Source organism: Pristiophorus japonicus, chromosome X, assembly GCF_044704955.1.
Source record: "Pristiophorus japonicus isolate sPriJap1 chromosome X, sPriJap1.hap1, whole genome shotgun sequence".
NCBI classification, from domain to species: domain Eukaryota; kingdom Metazoa; phylum Chordata; class Chondrichthyes; family Pristiophoridae; genus Pristiophorus; species Pristiophorus japonicus.
The window spans coordinates 24533033-24549947 of NC_092010.1; the positions used below are offsets into that span (position 1 = coordinate 24533033).

The following is a 16915-nucleotide window of genomic DNA, read 5'->3' on the forward strand; positions in this document are numbered from 1 at the left end:
AGCGATGATATGGATTGCCGAGTGGTATTGGTTAGATCACAATTGTTCGCTTTCCTTTGAAAGGAAGCACATTATACTTGCAGAGGTGACGGGTCACAGGCCTAGACATTTAAACTAACTCCATGATAGCGAACTTAAATATACATTTTTTGAACTAGAGCTACTCACTTTGTCATGGTGTCAGCAGTAGGTGGGCTAGATTCTAGTGCAGTCCTGTTCCCTCTGATATTTCATCACTTAAATCACTGAATGTAGGAAAATATTTAAATGTTTTTCAGTCATAAATATAAGTAATTCAGACTTTACCATTGCATAAACTGTACACTATATCCAAAAATAACAGCAGCTTAAGACATTTCCATTTTCCAGAATTCAGTGTGCTATAAATAGGGATCAGTTTGTTAGAATTACCTTATGTAATACTGTACTCGGTGTTAATTTGTTAAGCATGTTTGTTCGTGGACTTTCAAATCTAAAATAATCTGGTGAGGTGTGAAAGGGTTACTGGAAGCCTGTCGGACTTCAGTGAGAGACGGTGTGTGTGTTTGAGGGAGGGAGGGAGTGTTTGACTAACACTTGCAGTGTTCAGTAAAGTGGCAGCGGCGCATTTCGCCTCCTGTAAACACGAGGTCGCACACACTCTCAGCCAGTCAGTGCCTCTCTGCCAGGCTGGGAAACCGCTCCTGCTGCACCAGAGACATGACTGCAGAAATGACACCTCTCCTGTGCGTGTGTTGCCTGCTCTTGGCAGCCCGGGGCTCGGCGTTTAATCTGGAGACAACCAACACGATCGCAAAGGAAGGCGAGAGAGGGAGCTTGTTTGGGTTTTCGGTGGCTTTGCACAAACAGATCAGCCCGGACGTACAGACCTGGTGAGTTGGAAATGGACTTGTGTCGCGTCTCTTACCCGGGCCGTGTCCCCGCGGTAATGTTCGGGAAAGTGCAGATTGATCAACTATTTTGAATTGCATTACTGGGGTGGGGAGAAAGCAGTGGAAGATAATGTTTACGAGAGACACTTGCGCAGACGTGACGTTCACCAGCTTAGCGGAATGGAATATTTCTGAACAACTCATTTGTCTTTAATGTCAACTTTTTAGTTGTTTAAAAAAAATGTATCTCTTTGGGAGTATCCAAAAAAGGCAATGCCTGTACTTCTGGGCACGTCAATTCAAATCTTGTATCCTTAACCCTTTGTGGGGCACGTTGTAAGTTTTTTGCTGAAATATTGAAAGCAGAAACCCAACACCGAATTATTTCTCGCCATCCTTACAGCACGTCCACTTTTTTTTGTACGTGTGCAGTATCATATTAACTAACGGTAGTGTTCTTGTACATGAAACGGCAAGCAGACGACTACTGACGTGTTGCAAGGTGCAAGAGAGGTTCCAACATGTCAGTGACTGTAGTGCAACTTGGAGGTTTGGCTCGGGCAACACAGTATTCAGAAGGCGATTTATTCATTGCACTTAATGTATAAATGTGTGGGACCCTTCGGACTGGTTTAAGCGAACAAAGAATTGTTTTGTGAAAGTTAAAAGGTCGGTGCAGTGAGGGCTGGGCTGCTGTCTCGCCCATTGACTTCAACCTGCAAGAGCTGCGTTTGGCAGCCTTCGAACCATCCCGCCCCAGTCGCTTTCATGCTTTCAAATCGGGCTGTCTTGGTGGGAACAGCTCATGAATTATTTGAGTGTTTGACAAAATCTGCTGCAGCCAACCAATTCCACAACTAATTGACAAAGCCAGAAATGCGGTTGGTCTAATTTCAGGATGATTGAGCTGGGAGGCAGGCATGCAAGAAGTTCATATTGATCGTCATGCAAATAACCAGATACACAATGCATAACTTAGCTGTTATAACCCAAGTTGACCATTCAAAGTTTAAAAAAAACCTGAAATCTTAGCAGTTGGACTTTTATTGTAATAACAACTTGCATTTATATAGCGCCTTTTAACGTAGTAAAACGTCCCGAGGTGCTTCACAGGAACGTAATCAGACAAGAATTGACACCGAGCCACATAAGGAGATATGAGAGGCCAGTTCGTTAGATATATTCAAGAGGGAGTTAGATGTGGCCCGTACAGCTAAAGGGATCAAGGGGTATGGAGAGAAAGCAGGAATGGGGTACTGAAGTTGCATGATCAGCCATGATCATATTGAATAGCGGTGCAGGCTCGAAGGGCCGAATGGCCTATTCCTGCACCTATTTTCTATGTTTCTATAGAAATTTACAGTGCAGAAGGAGGCCATTTCGGCCCATCGTGTCCACGCCGGCCAACAAAGAGCCACACGGCCCTCGGTCAGCAGCCCTGAAGGTTACATATAAACCAATGAACAATGGCAGACAGGTAAAGAGCATCCGACCCAACCAGTCCGCCCCACACAACTATGATACCCCATGTATCGCAACATTTTACACTCCACCCGGAGCCATGTGATCTCCTGGGAGATAACAAAAAAGCAGATTAAAAACCCAGGCCAATTGGGGGGGAAAAAAAAAATCTGGGAAAATTCCTCTCCGACCCATCCAGGCAATCAAAATTAGTCCAGGAGATCACTCTGGCTGTTTTAGATTCCCTAAAGTACTTACCATCCTGTCTGCGCCAGCCAACAAGAGGTTATCCAGTCTAATCCCTCTTACCAGCTCTTGATCCGCAACCCTGCAGGTTAGGGCACTTTAAGTGCCCATCCAAACACCTCTTATGCCTTCACCTCCCTTCCAGGTAGCGAGTTCCAGACCCCCACAACCCTCTGCGTGAAGTAGCTTCCCCTCAAATCCCCTCTGAACCTTCCACCAATCACCCTAAACCTATGCCCCCTTGTAATTGACCCCTCCACCAAGGGAAATCGGCCTTTGGTATCCACTATATCCAGGCCCCTCAAAATGTTATTAGGGCAGGTGATCAAAAGTTTGGTCAAAGAGGTAGGTTTTAAGGAGTGTCTTAAAGGAGAAGAGAGAGGCGGAGAGGTTTAGGGAGGGAATTCCAGAGTTTAGAGCCTAGATGGCTGAAAGCACATCTACCAATGGTAGAGGAAAGAAGATTGGGGAGGGGCAAAAGACCAGAATTGGAGGAGCGCAGAGATCTTGTGGGGGGGTGGGGGCTGAAGGAGATGACAGAGATAGGGAGGGGCGAGGCCATGGAAGGATTTGAAAGCAAGGATGAGAATTTTAAAATAGAGGGATTGTCAGACCTGTACCCAATGTAGGTCAGCGAGCACAGGGGGTGATGGGTGAAGCGGGACTTGGTGCAAGTTAGGACACGGGGCAGCCAAGTTTTGGATGAACTCATGTTTACGGAGAGTGCAAGTTGGGAGGCCAGCCAGGAGAGCATTGGAATAGTTAAGTCTGGAGGTAACAAAGGCATGGATGAGTGTTTGAGCAGTAGGTGAGCTGAGGCAGGGGCAGAGACGGGCGATGTTACAGAGGCGGTCTTGGTGATGGAGAGGAATAACGTAGGAAAACAGCCCAAGGCATTTACAGGAGCGCAATCAGATCAAAAATGAACACCGAGCCAAAGAAGGAGATATTAGGAGGTGTGACTAAAAGCTGAGTTCAAGAGGTGGGTTTTAAATAGAGGTTTAAAGGAGAGAGAGGCACAGAAGTTTGGGAGAGAATTCCAGAGCTTAGGACCTAGACCACTGAATGCACAGCCGCCAATGGTGGAGTGAAAGGAGTGGGGTATGCAAAAGAGGCCAGATTTGGAGGAACGCAGAGATCTTTGATGGTTGTAGAGTTGGAGGAGGTTACAACGATAGAGTGGAAAGGCCATGGAGGGATTTGAATGCGAGGAGGAGAATTTTAAAAGTTGATGGATTGGGAGCCAATATAGGTCAGCAAGCACAGAGGTGATGGGTGAATGGGACTTGGTGTGGGTTTGGATATGGCCAGCAAAGATTTGGATGGTGGGTGGAAGATAGGAGAGCATTGGAATCATCAAGTCTGCAGGCTTATAGGAAGCAACCAGGGGTGGTTTTCATAGGAACAGGAGTAGGCCATTCAGCCCCTCAAACCTGTTCTGCCCTTCAGTGAGATCATGGTTAATCTGCATTCTAATGAGGTGACACATTAAAAGGATGTTGTTTTGTGAGCAGTGAGTTCAGTTGATAATAGTCAGTCACAAGATTTCTCAATTAAGATGTTTATCAGAAACAAGCAATATAAAGTACATTAGATTTCTGTATTTATTGACTGACTTATCATTTCTGTTGCTGTGTATATATACCATTTTAAAAAGTACTGTTTTCCTATGTGTAGCTAACTGTCTTTAGGAAGTTAGGACAGGGGGCCCCCAAGAATATATCTATATAACGGGACCCATAGGAGTGTATCTATGTGCAGGGGGTCTCAGGGAATATGCCCATGTATAGGGTCCATGGGCGTGTATCTATGAGCAGGGGGCCTCCAGGAATATGTCCATGTATAGGGTCCATGGGTGCGTATCTATGAGCAGGGGCTCTCCACATAAGTTTGAAAACGAGCGTGAAGTTGAAAGTTTTGGAAAAATCCTTAATTGCTACTGTATATGTAATGAGTACTGCTGGATGGAATTAATGTTTGTGGAAAAATATAAGCTGCTGAAGATCCTTTTTGAGGTTTAGGGATAGTTTTTAAAATACTTTTGCAGCATGAATTGAAAGGGGAGGTTAATCTTTTTGTGCACGAAACGTTTGTTAGTCGAGGATACTGCGTTTGACACACGTTGTCGAACCTCAGCACAAGGGTGTTGAAGCAGAGTAGCAAAATGCAATAAGGTAAAATAAATATTCACAAATAATTGGCACGCACCCAGATTTAAGAGCACTCATCTGCTCCCAAGCACTTTCCTCGCTTGAGTGTTAATGCATAACTGGAAGGGGAGGTAATCATTAGCGAGGGGAGCCCATGGAGAGAGGCGCTGGTACCCTCCCAAACACACCGCAATGTGGTTTCAAGCAAAGCTGTGAACGGGTTAACGTGCAGAGGGCGCTGTTACGATTACACGGGCAAATAGCCCCTTCAACTATAGACCCCTTAGTACCATTAAATCTGGTAAATTACTGGGGGCCGGCTGCCCTTTTTTGGTAATACTGCAAACATTCCCATAGCGGATGACCGAGCGGAGTTATTTGAAGGTTGCCTTATTTATTTTTGACTGACTCCAAGAACACGTGTCACTCACTTTATTAACTCCCGTTAGAAACACTGTAAAAATATCCCAGGGTCAGTTCGACTGCACGGCGTCCAATTATATATCCTTTGAGAATGTAGGGTGTGCATTCTGAGTCATTCATCCAGCTATAAATATTTAAAAGAACGTTTCCTTATTTTCTCTTTCCCCTGTTACGCTTATTTCCTTTTTAGGTTTATATATTTTCCTTTCCGTAGCTTTCCCGTGTTTGTTGTTTTTTTTTAAACCTTCCTCCACTTTGTCTCCTGAGGGTGGAGCTTTGGCTGAAGTACAGCTCCAAATGTGTCAGCAGCCCTCCAGTACCTCGCTCAAACTGCTGCTCTTCCTGGATAAGCCGAGACAGCGACTGTTGCCAGGATGTTTGGCCATGGGGCTGTCACAGCCCAACCCAAACCCCGCCCTTGCCTGACTCCCACATACTTGTGGGTTTTAGTCCTCAGCAAGGGAACCCCTGACGCTTGTCTTGCTCTTATCCTATCCTCGCCCTGAGGCTCCAATTCTGCTATTTTCCTTTTTCAAACTATCTCATTCCCTTTGTTTCCACATCCCTTTTTGGCTGTCTGATGACCTTTTTCTGTTTTGTAAATGTAGTCAATGAATGCAGTTTTGTTTGTGATGTTGCTATGTGCAATACTGTAGACATGAGGCAGAGTTTAACTCCGATCCCTCTGCCTCCACACACTTCACGTTCCCCCTTTTAAACATCTTTTTCAGAATGCAATGATTATTTTCTTGGCTGGCTTGCGACCCAACCAAAGGCCACGTTTAGAGGAGCAATTTATCTCGGTGTATTCTGGGACTTTCCATACGGATCAGCTGGATTGATTATTCAGTTCCCTGGATCCTTCCCAATAGCCATTCCCTTGGGATGCAGTGAGAAAGAGCAGCCAGTCTTTAATTCTCTTTCTTTATAAGACAGTGTTAGAAGGGCTACTTCAAACATCTGTGCCCAGATAATGTGACTGTCCCGGGGGTCCTGTTGAGAGACACCTTACTCGACAGGGAATTAGTTAAGGAACAGATTGCGGCAAATACACTGTCAGATCCAGGGCTATGAAAAGCCTAGTTTGTAGGATGACACGTTCAATAACCAGTCAATTTTTCAAAAATTCATTGTAACTCTTAGCTGCTTACAACATTGATGTGCGTACTCCCACCTTTCTCAAAGAAATCAATTTGCCCGGAGTGGCCCCGGACTGTAAAAAGTTGAAGACTCTTTGTCAACACTGATGGCTCCTTTTTGACCTGACGAGGAATGACTAAACATCATGTAAATGCCCCGCAGCCAGGGGGGCGGGGGGGAAATCTGACAGTTTATAGCAGCTGACAGAACCATGTGGACACTTGGGGATGACATTGCCATGCCAGGCTGTTTGTCTTTGCATGCAAGTGAAGAAAAGAGACGCCATATGGCGCTGTACGTTTGGTCACCAATGTATCCCAGTTCCGGCTGGCAGTTGAATCCATTGTCTGGATTTGAAATCCGTTGGGCGACTGGATGAGACACCATCACAGGATTGCCGAGAATTACATCGAGTCCACAGCACAGAAAATAGCAACTGATGCCACAGGATGCCAATGAATTTTTCTTTGTCATTTGAGCCATTCCGATTGCCAACACTCTCTGAATGTTAATGGAAACTTAGAATCTGGTGATATAATAGTACTCTTCACAGCAGCTGATGGACATCTTGTGATTTAAAAGAAACAAAGCTCCGATGCCAATTCATTCTCCAGACACTTGACAGTGTTTCTTTAATGAGGGGGTTGCTCCATCAGTAGCATCATACAACACAGAAGGAGGCCATTCAACTAATTGTGTCCGTGCCAATTCTCTGAAAGAGCTATCCAATTCCCTGCTCTTTCCTCATAGCCCTGCAAATTTTCCTTTTCAAGTATTTATCCAATTCCCTTTTGAAAGCTACTATTGCACGTGCTTCCACCGCCCTTTCAGGCAGCGTGTTCACGATCATGACAACTCGCCACGTAATTTTTTTTCCTCATTTTCCCCTCTGGCTCTTTCGTCAATGATAAATCTGTGTCCTCTGGTTACCAACCCTCCTGCCAATCGAAATTGTTTCTCCTTAGTTACTCTCATCAAAACCCCCCTCATAATTTTGAACACCACTAGTAAATCTGCCCTTAACTTTCTCGGCTCGAAGGGGAACAACCCCAGCTTCTCCAGTCTCTCCAAATAACTGAAGTCCCTCATGCCTGGTACCATTCTAGTAAATTTCCTCTGCACCCTCTCCAAGGCCTTGATATCCTTCCTAAAGTGCGGTGCCCAGAATTGGACAAAGTACTCCAGCTGGGCCCTAACCAGTATAAAGCTATTTAATGATGATGACTTCCTTGCTGATATAAATGTCAAAACATTGTAAATAATCTATCGACTTACTTGTCAATCTATCCAATTAAAATGTGTCCTTATGGCCATATATTGTAATGCTCATCAACCAATCAAATGGTGGAACTAGAGACCACTTTGCCTTTGACCAGCCACATTCCAGAATATAATCAGTCAAATTTCAGGCACCACTGTCCCATCAACCCTCCAGCTCATGCAAAGAGCTCATGGACTTCTTCGTCACTAAGATTCAGCTGCCTCTGCTGATTCCCTTGCCCCCTGCCTTAGCCGCCTCAGTTTAAAATCTCATCCAAAAGACGGCTCCTCCGACAGTGCAGCACTCCCTCAGTAATACACTGGAGTACCAGCCTAGATTTGGGAAAAAAGCTACCTCGATTATCTCACCCGACAATGAGCAATTTCTGCTGGCTCAGCAGTAAAAAGCTTTCACGTTGCAGTAATTGAGCAGTCCATGTATTGCTTGGCAATCTTACCAGCTCAACAAGGCTACGAGAAAACAAGAGCCTGTGAATGGAAAACAAGACAGATGAGTCCTGAGCAAAACTAAATACATTTACAAATTGGTATGGATGGTGACACTTCATTGTCATGCAGCAAAAATCCAGCCCTGAAACTGGGGAATGGCTTCTGAACTATTGACTCAGTGAATACATTATGAGCACAAAGATAATTCATTTAAAATTAAAAACAAAAAAATTACATCTGTCTCAGAAGCTGCTGAGCTAGTCATTTAGTTGTGTGTCAGAGCATGCCCGTCAATAGCAATTTCCAATTTCAGATGATTAGAGCGTGCCCTGAATTCTTAAAGACACAGTGCAGGTTACAGGTCCCTGGAGTGTGTGATTTTCATTAAGTGAATGAAAGTCTTGGATCCCAAACTAATTTCTCATAGACCCACGCAATTTGCTCTTTCTATATGTGGAGCTAAAAGCCCATGCATTATGTTTGAGGGGGAACTGGATCATGCATTGAAATTTAGAGTTTTGAATTAAACACAAGCAGATGAAATTCTTCATAACAATCTTACAGAAAAAACCGAAGAGCAAGTTATTAGTTAAATGGAGAAAGATTGCAAAGTGCTGCAGTACAGCGGGACCTGGGAGTCCTGGTGCATGAAACACAAAAGGTTAATATGCAGGTACAGCAAGTGATCACGAAGGCCAATGGAATCTTGGCCTTTATTGCAAGGGGGTTGGAGTGTAAAAGCAGAGAAGTCCTGCTACAACTGTACAGGGTATTAGTGAGGCCACACCTAGAGTACTGCGTACAGGTTTGGTCTCCGTATTTAAGGAAGGATATACTTGCATTGGAGGCAGTTCAGAGAAGGTTCACTTGGTTGATTCCGGAGATGAGGGGGTTGACTTATGAGTAAAGGTTGAGTAGGTTGGGCCTCTACTCATTGGAATTCAGAAGAATGAGAGGTAATCTTATCAAAACGTATAAGATTATGAGGGGGCTTGACAAGGTGGATGCAGAGAGTATGTTTCCACTGATAGGGGAGACTAGAACTAGGGGGCATAATCTTAGAATAAAGGGCTGCCCATTTAAAACTGAGATGAGGAATTTCTTCTCTGAGGGTTGTAAATCTGTGGAATTTGCTGCATCAGAGAGCTGTGGAAGCTGGGTCATTGTTTATCTCTGTCTTAAATTTATTCAGACAGTTTCTTAACCGATAAGGGAATAAGGGGTTATGGGGAGCGGGCGGGGAAGTAGACCTGAGTCCATGATCAGATCAGCCATGATCATATTGAATGGCGGAGCAGACTCGAGGGCCGGATGGCCTACTCATGCTCCTATTTCTTATGTTCTTATAATGTCAGTTAATGAGTTGTGCCACCTTAATCCAATTGCATTTCCAGTGGATTTGATTCCACAAGGCAGCACTGCTCTCCTCATGAATAATTTTTATCTAAATATCGATTTGGGGGCAATTTTAACCCTATTCACTCAGCAAAAACCTGGTGGATGGGCAGTTAAAATTGCCCTGGCTCTTTTTAAAATGTATTAGTTCATGGGATGTGGGCATCACTGGCAAGGCTGGCATTTATTGCCCATCCCTAATTGCTGTTGGGAAAGTGGTGGTGAGCCACCTTCTTGAACCGCTGCAGTCCGTGTGGTGAAGGTACTCCCACAGTGCTGTTAGGGAGGGATTTTCAGGATTTTAACCCAGTGACAATGAAGAAACAGCAATATATTTCCAAGTCAGATTGGTGTGTAATTTGGAGGGAAACTTGCAGATGATGGTGTTCCCATGCACCTGCTGCCCTTGTCCTTCTAGGTGGTAGAGGTCGGGTTTGGGAGGTGCTGCCGAAGAAGCCTTGGCGAGTTGCTGCAGTTCGTTTTGTAGATGGTACACACTGCAGCGCCGGTGGTGGAGGGAGTGAATGTTGAAGATGGTGGATGGGGTGCCAATCAAGTGGCTGCTTTGTCCTGGATGGTGTTGAGCGTCTGGAGTGTTGTTGGAGCTGCACTCATCCAGGCAAGTGGAGAGTATTCCATCAGAATCCTGACTTATGCCTTGTAGATGGTGGAAAGGCTTTGGGGAGTCAGGAGGTGAGACACTCGCTGCAGAATACCCAGCCTCTGACCTGCTCTTGTTGCCACAGTATTTATGTGGCTGGTCCAGTCAAGTTTCTGGTCAATGGTGACCCCCAGGATGTTGATGGGGGATTCGGCGATAGTAATGCCATTGAATATCAAGGGGAGGTGGTTCGACTCTCGCTTGTTGGAGATAGTCATTGCCTGGCACTTGTGTGACGTGAATGTTACTTGCCACTTACAAGCCTGAATGTCATCCAGGTCTTGCTGCATGTGGGCATGGACTGTTTCATTATGAGGAATTGTGAATGGAACTGAACACTGTGCAATCATCAGCGAGCATCCCCACTTCTGACCTTATGATGGAGGGAAGGTCATTGACCTGCAGCGATGTCCTGGGGCTGTGATGATTGTCCTCCGACAAGCACAACCATCTTACTTTGTGTTGGGTATGATTCCAGCCAGTGGAGAGTTTTCCCCCGATTCCCATTGACTTCAATTTTACTGGGGCTCCTTGATTGCACACTCTTACCCATCCGAAAGCCGCCTTGATTGCAACATCTGCTATTTTACCCTGCTCTCCTGAGCAGGCAGCAAGGACAAGTTGCCAACATGGTCCTTCTTTACCAAAGCATGTTGCGGCCCGATGACATAATTGAGACCCCACTGTAATTTTAACTCAAGCCTGAGCGGGGAATCTACCTGGAGTTAAAATCGGGGCCTCATATCTGTCCGAAACCTCTGTCGATAAACAAATGGACTAAACAGAACCATTGGACATGGCAGGGGAGATGCAAATCTTGTCATAATCTGTAAAATAATATGATTCTTGGAACATTCTGCATCCCACCCGTAGTCTTACCTCTCATACTTTCCTTTAAAATTAGATTTAAGCTTGTGTATAGTTGTATGGGAGAGGTGGGACCAGTACAAACCGGACAGTGCACCTGGGCAGGACCGGAACCAATGTCCTAGGGGGAGTGTTTGCTAGTGCTGTTGGGGAGGGGTTAAACTAATATGGCAGGGGGATGGGAACCTATGCAGAGAGGGAAGTAGAATGGGGGCAGAAGCAAAAGATAGAAAAAAGAAAAGTAAAAGTGGAGGGCAGAGAAACCTAAAGCAAAAAGGGCCACATTACAGCAACATTCTAAAGGGGCAAAGTGTGTTAAAAAGACAAGCCTGAAGGCTCTGTGCCTCAATGCGAGGAGTATTCGGAATAAGGTGGACGAATTAACTGCGCAGATAGCAGTTAACGGGTATGATATAATTGGCATCACGGAGACATGGCTCCAGGGTGACCAAGGCTGGGAACTCAACATCCAGTGGTATTCAACATTGAGAAAGGATAGACCGAAAGGAAAAGGAGGTGGGGTGGCATTGCTGGTTAAAGAGGAAATTAATGCATTAGTAAGGAAGGACATTAGCTTGGATGATGTGGAATCGGTATGGGTGGAGCTACGGAATACCAAAGGGCAGAAAACGCTAGCGGGAGTTGTGTACAGACCACCAAACAGAAGTAGTGAGGTTGGGGACAGCATCAAAAAAGAAATTAGGGATGCTTGCGATAAAGGTACAGCAGGTATCATGGGCGACTTTAATCTACATATTGATTGGGCTAACCAAAATGGTAGCAATGCGGTGGAGGAGGATTTCATGGAGTGTATTAGGGATGGTTTTCTTGACCAATATGTCGAGGAACCAACTAGAGGGCTGGCCATCCTAGACTGGGTGATGTGTAATGAGAAAGGACTAATTAGCAATCTTGTTGTGCGAGGCCCCTTGGGGAAGAGTGACCATAATATGGTAGAATTCCTTATTAAGATGGAGAGTGACACAGTTAATTCAGAGACTAGGGTCCTGAACTTAAGGAAAGGTAACTTCGATGGTATGAGACGTAAATTGGCTAGAATAGACTGGCGAATGATACTTAAAGGGTTGACGGTAGATTGGCAATGGCAAACATTTAAAGATCACATGGATGAGCTTCAACAATTGTACATCCCTGCCTGGAGTAAAAATAAAACTGGAAAGGTGGCTCAACCGTGGCTAACAAGGGAAATTAAGGATAGTGTTAAATCCAAGGAAGAGGCATATAAATTGGCCAGAAAAAGCAGCAAACCTGAGGACTGGGAGAATTTTATAATACAGCAGAGGAGGACAAAGGGTTTAATTAGGAGGGGGGAAATAGAGTATGAGAGGAAGCTTGCTGGGAATATAAAAACTGACTGCAAAAGCTTCTATAGATATGTGAAGAGAAAAAATTAGTGAAAACAAACGTAGGTCCCTTGCAGTCAGATTCAGGTGAATTTATAATGGGGAACAAAGAAATGGTGGACCAGTTAAACAAATACTTTGGTTCTGTCTTCACGAAGGAAGACACAAATAACCACCTGGAAATACTAGGGGACCGAGGGTCTAGTGAGAAGGAGGAACTGAAGGAAATCTTTATTAGGCGGGAAATTGATGGGATTGAAGGCCGATAAATTCCCAGGGCCTGATGGTCTGCATCCCAGAGTACTTAAGGAAGTAGCCCTAGAAATAGTGGCTGCATTGGTGATCATTTTCCAACAGTCTATCGACTCTGGATCAGTTCCTATGGACTGGAGGGTAGCTAATGTAACACCACTTTTTAAGAAAGCAGGGAGAGAGAAAACGGGTAATTATAGACCGGTTAGCCTGACATCAGTAGTGGGGAAAATGTTGGAATCAATTATTAAAGATGAAATAGCAGCACATTTGGAAAGCAGTGATGGGATTGGTCCAAGTCAGCATGGATTTATGAAAGGGAAATTCTGCTTGACAGATCTTGAATTTTTTGAGGATGTAACTAGTAGAGTGGACAAGGGAGAACCAGTGGATGTGGTGTATTTGGACTTTCAAAAGGATTTTGACAAGGTCCCACACAAGAGATTGGTGTGCAAAATTAAAGCACATGGTATTGGAGGTAGTGTACTGACGTGGATAGGGAACTGGTTGGCAGACAGGAAGCAGTCAGTCGGGATAAACGGGTCCTTTTCAGAATGGCAGGCAGTGACTAGTGGGGTGCCGCAGGGCTCAGTGCTGGGACCCCAGCTAGTTACAATATACATTAATGATTTGGATGAGGGAATTGAGTGTAATATCTCCAAGTTTGCAGATAACACTAAGCTGAGCGGTGTGAGCTGTGAGGAGGATGCTGAAAGGCTGCAGGGTGACTTGGACAGGTTAGGTGAGTGGGCAAATGCGTAGCAGATGCAGTATAATGTGGATAAATGTGAGGTTATCCACTTTGGTGGCAAAAACACAAAGGCAGAATATTATCTGAATGGCGGCAGAGTAGGAAAAGGGGAGGTGCAACGAGACCTGGGTGTCATGGTACATCAGTCATTGAAAGTTGGCATGCAGGTACAGCAGGCGGTGAAGAAGGCAAATGGTATGTTGGCATTCATAGCTAGGGGTTTTGAGTATAGGACCGGGGAGGTCTTACTACAGTTGGACAGGGCCTTAGTGAGGCCTCACCTGGAATATTGTGTTCAGTTTTGGTCTCCTAATCTGAGGAAGGACGTTCTTGCAATTGAGGGAGTGCAGCGAAGGTTCACCAGACTGATTCCCGGGATGGCAAGACTGACATATGAGGAGAGACTGGATCGACTGGGCCTGTATTCACTGGAGTTTAGAAGGATGAGAGGGACTCTCAGAAACATATAAAATTCTGTCGGGACTGGACAGGTTAGATGCAGGAAGAATGTTCCCGATGTTGGGGAAGTCCAGAACCAGGGAACATAATCTAAGGATAAGGGATAAGCCATTTAGGACTGAGAGGAGGAGAAACTTCTTCACTCAGAGAGTTGTTAACCTGTGGAATTCCCGACCGCAGAGAGTTGTTGTTGCCAGTTCATTGGATATATTCAAGAGGGAGTTAGATATGGCCCTTACGGCTTAAGGGATCAAGGGGTATGGAGAGAAAGCGGAAAAGGGGTACTGAGGTTGAATGATCAGCCATGATCTTATTGAATGGTGGTGCAGGCTCGAAGGGCTGAATGACCTACTCTTGCACCTATTTTTCAATGTTTCTATGTTTCTGTGGCATTGGCAGTCATTTGGTACTTTACCCAAGTGGCTGTTCTTCCTGTAAGCTGGGATTCAAAAGAGCAGCCGTGGTTCTTGCTCCTGGTTACTATCCAGTAACCCTTGCTGATAAGTGGGCATCAGATGACGATTTGGCTGTGGCGCTCACAATCGTCAAAAAGCGTGCCAACACTCTTTGTCTACGTGACGTATTACCGGTTGGTTGGGGTATTGGAGGGCAGGCGACACCCATGGAACTGTTCCCCAACAACAATCATAGAATCATACTGCACAGAAGGAGGCCATTCAGCCCATTGTGACTGTGCCGACTCTTTGACAGAGCGATCCAATTTGTCCCACTCCCCTTCTCTTTCCCTATAGGAAATGTTTCCTTTTCAAATATATATCCCATTCCCTTTTCAAAGTTTCTAATGGATCTGCTTGCACTGCCCTTTCAGGCAATGCGTTCCAGATCATAACAACTTGCTGTGTTTATAAAAAATAAAAGAAAAATTCTCCTCATCTCCCTCCTGGTTCTTTTGCCAATGATCTTAAATTTGTATCATTTGGTTACTGACCCTTCAGCCAGTGAAAACAGTTTCTACTTATTTACTCTATCAAAACCATTCATGATTTTGAGCACTTCTATTAACTCTCCCTTTAACCTTCTCTGCTCTAAGGAGAACAATCCCAGCTTCCCTCGTCTCGCCACATATTGAAAAAAAATTAATTCATGGGATGTGGGCGTCGCTGGCAAGGCCAGCATTTATTCCCCATCCCTAATCATCCTCAAGAAGGTGGTGGTGAGCCGCCGCCTTGAACTGCTGCAGTCCGTCGTGCGTAGCGGTTTCAATAGAACTGAGTGGCTTGCTAGGCCATTTCAGAGGGCTGTTATGGGTCAACCACATTGCTGTTGGTCTAGAGTCACATATAGGTCAGACCGGGTAAGGACAGCAGATTTCCTTCCCAAAGGACATTTGTGAACTAGATGGGTTTTTATGACAATCAGTAGTTTTTAAAAAAAATTTAAATTCCCCAGCTGCCATGGTGGGATTTGAACTTATGTCTCCGGATCATTATTGCAGGCCTCTGGATTATGAGTCCAGTAACATAACCACTATACTACCATTCCCATGGAAATGAGTTAAATTAGGTCAACACACGATGCTTTCCCTCTCTGAGCTTTGTTTAAATCCTGTGCACCCTGACGGGAGGCGAGTTTTCTGTATTTGTCGGCCCTGGTACCATTCTAGTAAATCTCCTCTGCACCCTCTTCAAGGCCTTGACATCCTTCCTAAAGTGTGGTTCCCAGAATTTGACGCACTACTCCAGCTGAGGTCTACCAGTAATTTATCAAGGTTTAGAATAACTTCCTTGCTTTTGTACTCTGCCTCTGTTTACCAAGCCCAGGATCCCGTATGTTTTTGTAAGAGTGTCTTCAGGAGAGATGGGGGGAAAAATTGGACCCCCTCCACAAGCTTTCATGCTATGAAAGGTTGTACGACGAATATTGTAATTTTTTTGGACAAGCTGAAAAAACGATTTGATAGTTTGCAAAAACCTCCAATTTCCACTGCCATGTTTATGTTGTCACTTTGTTATATAATAGGAATGGTTTTCAGAGTTGGTTCACTTCCCTTCTCCACAAAACGACCTGGGTCTTTAACACTTTCAACATATAAACTGATGTATCTTGAAACACCTCATTGAGGGATTAGCCTGATTGGTTGCAAACTAGACTGGTGTTGCAGAAGTCTTAGCGTAAGCTACATGATCACCCAGTACTTCATAACTCAGAGTGTGATAGATCAGCTCCATTACACTGACGGAAAAGGAATAAGTAACGTCTGGAGCCCAGTTCTGGCTTGCCCCTTCAGCAATTGAGTAGAACGGGAGAGGAGTTTGCGCATTGCTGTTAGGCTGACTTGCTTTCTGTGCCGATGCTGAGCGGGTGACCATGCTTGGGCATATCTCTGGAAAAGATAACTACCCCCTCCCCCTCCCTCGCAGGTTTTTGCCTTCCTTTCATAAAGTTTCTGAAGGATTCCACAGCCGAGCCTATCCTCACTCTCACCTGCCTTCCACACACTTGCACTTTCCAGCTATCATAAACCCTAGTTGTTTGTTTGTTTGTTCTCTCATGCCCTGGGGCACTAATACCCAATAGTAATGCCCCTAACATGCGTGAGCCTAAGCAGTGAAAGTTGGCAGGCCACTTGATTGTGGGATGCTTTGCAGCTGAAACCAAACTTATCTTCACCTAATAGTTTTAAGGTGGTTGGTGGAAGGTTTTGAGGGGGCGGGGAGGGGCATTCTTTTCGCAGAGGGTTGTGGGGATCTAGAACTCGCAGCCTGGAAGAGTGGTGGATGCAGAAACCCTCACCACTTTTAAGAGATGGTTGGATGGGCACTTAAAGTGCCGTAACCTGCAGGGTTACGGACCTAGAGCTGGTAAGTGGGATTAGACGGGATAACCTTTTGTTGGCAGGCGCAGATATAATGGTAAGTACTTCAGGGAATCGAATACAGCCAGAGTGATGATCTGGACTAATTTCAATCGTCTGGATGGGTCAGAGAGGAATTTTCCCAGATTTATTTTTCTCCCTAAATTGGCCTGGTTTTTGCCCCTCCCAGGAGATCACATGGCACCGGTTGGGGTGGCGGTGTAGAAGGTTTCAGTATAAGGGGTGTCACAGTTGTGTGAGGTGGACTGGTTGGGCTGGGTGCTCTTTGCCTTTCCGCCATTGTTCATTGTTTGTAGGTTTATATGTAACCTTCAGGGCTGCTGACCGA

The 16915-nt window shown here is 45.1% G+C and overlaps 1 protein-coding gene across 5 annotated transcripts in view; it reads left to right on the forward strand.

Annotated features, from left to right (window-relative positions):
* The first annotated feature begins 624 nt into the window (after window positions 1–624).
* Window positions 625–16915, forward strand: part of LOC139240929 (integrin alpha-7-like) — a 264675-nt gene continuing 248384 nt past the window's right edge. For all 5 annotated transcript variants that reach the window (XM_070869466.1, XM_070869470.1, XM_070869468.1 and 2 more), the window contains exon 1: window positions 625–872. In XM_070869466.1, the coding sequence (XP_070725567.1) occupies window positions 700–872 (173 nt within the window). In that variant the 5' untranslated portion in view covers window positions 625–699. The remainder of the gene's footprint in view (window positions 873–16915) is intronic.